General features: G+C 28.9%; 1 protein-coding gene across 2 annotated transcripts in view; it reads left to right on the top strand.

Moving 5' to 3' along the window:
* LOC106477596 (natural resistance-associated macrophage protein 2-like) overlaps window positions 1-3,746 on the top strand; it is an 84,549-nt gene extending 80,803 nt beyond the window's left edge. For both annotated transcript variants that reach the window (XM_022381475.1, XM_022381474.1), the window contains exon 16: window positions 2,136-3,746. In XM_022381475.1, coding sequence (XP_022237183.1) covers window positions 2,136-2,210 — 75 coding nt within the window. In that variant the 3' untranslated portion in view covers window positions 2,211-3,746. The remainder of the gene's footprint in view (window positions 1-2,135) is intronic.
* The last annotated feature ends 6 nt before the right edge of the window (window positions 3,747-3,752 follow it).

The raw sequence follows: 3,752 nt of genomic DNA, 5'->3' as shown, positions 1-3,752 counted from the left end.
AGCTAGATACTTAATTAATAACAATTCGTTATTTATATCTTCCTGTCTTGAACATATTTTTAAAGCTCTATAAACACATGTATAAAATGCTGATATTTTTTGGGTTTGTATATAATATGATTCTTTGTGTGGTGGCATAACAACAGCTAAAGGTTTTCTATAAACTGATGTTTCTAAGTTACCTTCTGCTTCTTTCCTAACTAATACGTCTAAGAAATTAATGCTATTATTATCTTCAATTTCACACGTGAATTGAATTGCTGGTTCTTTACTATTTGAATAACTAAAAAATCCTTGTAGTTTGCTGTTGCCACACCACAAATGTGTCATCTACATATCTTATTCAAACTTCTGGCTTAAATTTAGCATTATTCAAAGCTTCATTTTCAAAAATATCCATATAAAGGTCACATAACAATGGTGACAAGGGGGATCCCATAGATAAACCCTCTTTCTGTTTATAATAATTTTGATTAACTTGAAAAAATGGATTATTTACTAGCTACACATACTTTTGTTAATTTCAATATATCTATAATTTCAACTGTTGGTACTCTGTTTCCTGTGAATTTATTCTCAAAACATCTAATAATGTCCTCTAATGGCATTTTAGTAAACAACAATATTACATCAAATGATACCAATAAGTCTTCCTTTTCTAATTTTATGTTTTTAATCTTCTCTACAAATTCTATTTTAAACTGGAAGCCGTAGGGCTTTAATAAATTTTTTATTGTGTAAATATAAAACGTTGTTTTTAATTATTTATTATAATTTAAAAAATTTTAAACACGAGTACCGGTAGTGCATATTTATAAATCTAACAACAGGATTTATGGCATAAATTTTAAGAAACTTACAAGAAAAAAGGTTAATTTAGGTTTACTTCTATTTTTTTATTTTTTTGGTGGTTACGAGGTCGGTAGAATTGACTGATCCCATTTTGAGGTAGGGTAGAAAAAATAACAGATAAACTATAAAGTTTTACTGAGAAAAACCGTTTGAAATGCATTTAGGAGTTTTTAGGGATTACACAAAGAAAATTTGAGGTTTTTGAGATGAGGAAAAGTATTTTTAATTTTAACATGAAATTACTTTGCACACAGTCTATTCAAAACAAATACTCAATATATTAATGGACGAATCTGTATTTTATTTTATTTAAAATCTTCATTATGAAAAAAGAGTTTTTGTATGTGAAAGACTTGTAATATTAACTGAAAGACTGCCAAATTATGTGAAAATATATCCACTATTTTTAGAGCTATAAATATTAAATGTATAAAGACTTTAAATGAGTACAAAAAGGTCATGTGGTCAGTCAAATTGACCGAGCCCACATTGAAAGTGTTAATGTAATCACGAAGTAAAGCATCTGGCTTTTAACAAAGAAAAACTTACTGCCATATTCTGAATCACTTTTCGTAAACTGAGGTTTGAATATCATTCACTCTGAGAAATTTCACGAAGGCTTATAACAGTGAAAGAATTGGCATTTTTTAGACCTTGTGTGCCATAATGTTTAGTAGTTTGTATTTTATTTCTGTTCAAAATAGGCCAATAAGCCTTTAAAAACCTATAAATATGAAGGTAAACCTCTAGTTTTAACCAGTCATGATACAAACGTAATTATCCAATATGCATCCAAGAAGATATAATAATTTTCAGGCAACTTAATTGGGAAATTACTCCATACTTTAGTATCAGAATATAAGTGTTAAAATCTCTATCATCACATACAGAGGAATAGATTTTTTCTGCAAATGTTGCAGATGGGTGTATAAATTTACATTTATTATAAGTCAAATATAGATTACTGTATAATTTTAGATGAATGAACCTTTATTTTTGCAGTGTGAAGCTTTTGTTTAGCTTTAGAGTATTTAGGCAGAACAAGTAGTAAGGTATTGGAAAGTTTGTAAATACATAATTTTGTCAAATAGGAGAGATTAGAAGTAATTACTTTTTCTGATTAACTTTTTCTCATGTAGACTCATTTAGAAGTTATCTTAAATTAGTAGCTTAAACTCCAATTAGTAAAAAGTTGTGTACGAAATGACAGATGCTTATTTTTAGTATCCACCAAAATATTTCCTGAAACAGAATTTACTAAGGTTTTTTTTCTTGTTTTTCAGTTCATTGGCAAGTACCTGACAGAATTATATACACTGGAACCGCAACTATCTGATACTCCAGCATTCGATATTTAATTTGTAAAGTTTTTTTAGCAATCTTTTCTGCATGCAAAGAATATGGTTTTAGTTGAAATGGCTAGTTTGTGAAACATTTCTTATTTATCACACATAAAATATGTTCTGCAATTAGAAAGTTTTCCTTCAAAATGTATTCATGTTTATCTTTTTACTGGTAGTTTCTTAATGCATTTTAACATATCCTTTTTCAAACCATGTTCTGTTAATTTGCTAGTTAAAAGGTTATTTATTTTTGCTTGAAATGTCATTTTGATTAAAATTTAACAAATGTAGAATAACATATCTGAAGGGGGGGGGGGTTGGCTTAATGAAACACTACTTGGCGATAGACTGCATCCAAATCAAGCAGGAAACACTCTTTGCCTAAGAGAAGTGGCAGAACAAAAGAAATTGTTGAAATAATCTTTTTACGTGGTGCTAAAGTGTTGCTAAGGTAGGTTACAGTGCACACAAGATAATATCTGTTCATCATGCAGAGAGGAGGCGACTATCTATCTAAAATACATTTTCAGGTAAGAAAAACCTTAACTTTAAATTGTTGATTAATTGTGAGGTGATTAAGAAGGCTCAGATTAAGTGGGAAGGATTAGTTACTTACAAATTAGGGTTAGTGATATAAAATTTTTGTATGTTACTTTTTGTCCAGTATGTTTTCGATAATTGTAAATGTATTTACCTATTTCACTTAAACCTTAAAGTATAAAAAAAATTATGTTTAGAATGAAATGCAAAGGCACCGATGTTTCTGATAAAGAAAATTGTGTACACTGTGTCGTGTTTGTTTGCCTTTCATTGTTAGATTTGGAAAGTTTTTATGATCATTATCTTGTAAAAAATATGCTTTCATGAACTTTAAAACTGATTAATCAGTTTCTTTTATAAAGTAATTTTTACATTGTGATTGTTATTTTAGTACAATTTTACATTATTGTTTTCAGGAAAACAGACCATGTAGTTTAGTTATTTTGAGCATCTTGTAAGGTGGTGAATTTTTTTTTTTTTTGTCATATGTAAAATGAAAACCAAGTAGGTTAATAATTAGAAAATCATTGTTAGCAAATGTTGATAAACAATCCCAGTAATTAATTTTTTGGGGGTTAAAATACATCAAAAATAACTCACTCATTAAATGGATGTTTGTTTCACTAAATTACACATTAACATATTTTTATTAATTTGCTTTGTTTTTAATTTACTTCAAATTAACTCTGTAAGATTTATGTAGAACAGGAATATTTGTAGCACACTCATTTGCTAATATGTATATAGAACAGCTGTATATGTAGCACTTGTTTACTATGCAGCACTTGTTCACTGGGATCTATGTACAATAACTGCCTATGTAGCACTTGTTTACTGGGATCTATGTAGAATGACTGCCTATGCAGCACTTGTTCAGTGGGATGTATGTAGAATAACTGCCTATGCAGCACTTGTTCACTGGGATGTATGTAGTACAACTGCCTATGCAGCACTTGTTCATTAGAATGTAGAACACCTGTTACACAGCACTAGTTCATTAGAATGTAGAACAACTAT

This window comes from Limulus polyphemus, unplaced genomic scaffold (assembly GCF_000517525.1).
Source record: "Limulus polyphemus unplaced genomic scaffold, Limulus_polyphemus-2.1.2 Scaffold167, whole genome shotgun sequence".
Lineage (NCBI taxonomy): Eukaryota > Metazoa > Arthropoda > Merostomata > Xiphosura > Limulidae > Limulus > Limulus polyphemus.
The sequence above is the reverse complement of the archived record's forward strand: the minus strand, read 5'-3'. Positions and strand labels throughout refer to the sequence as shown.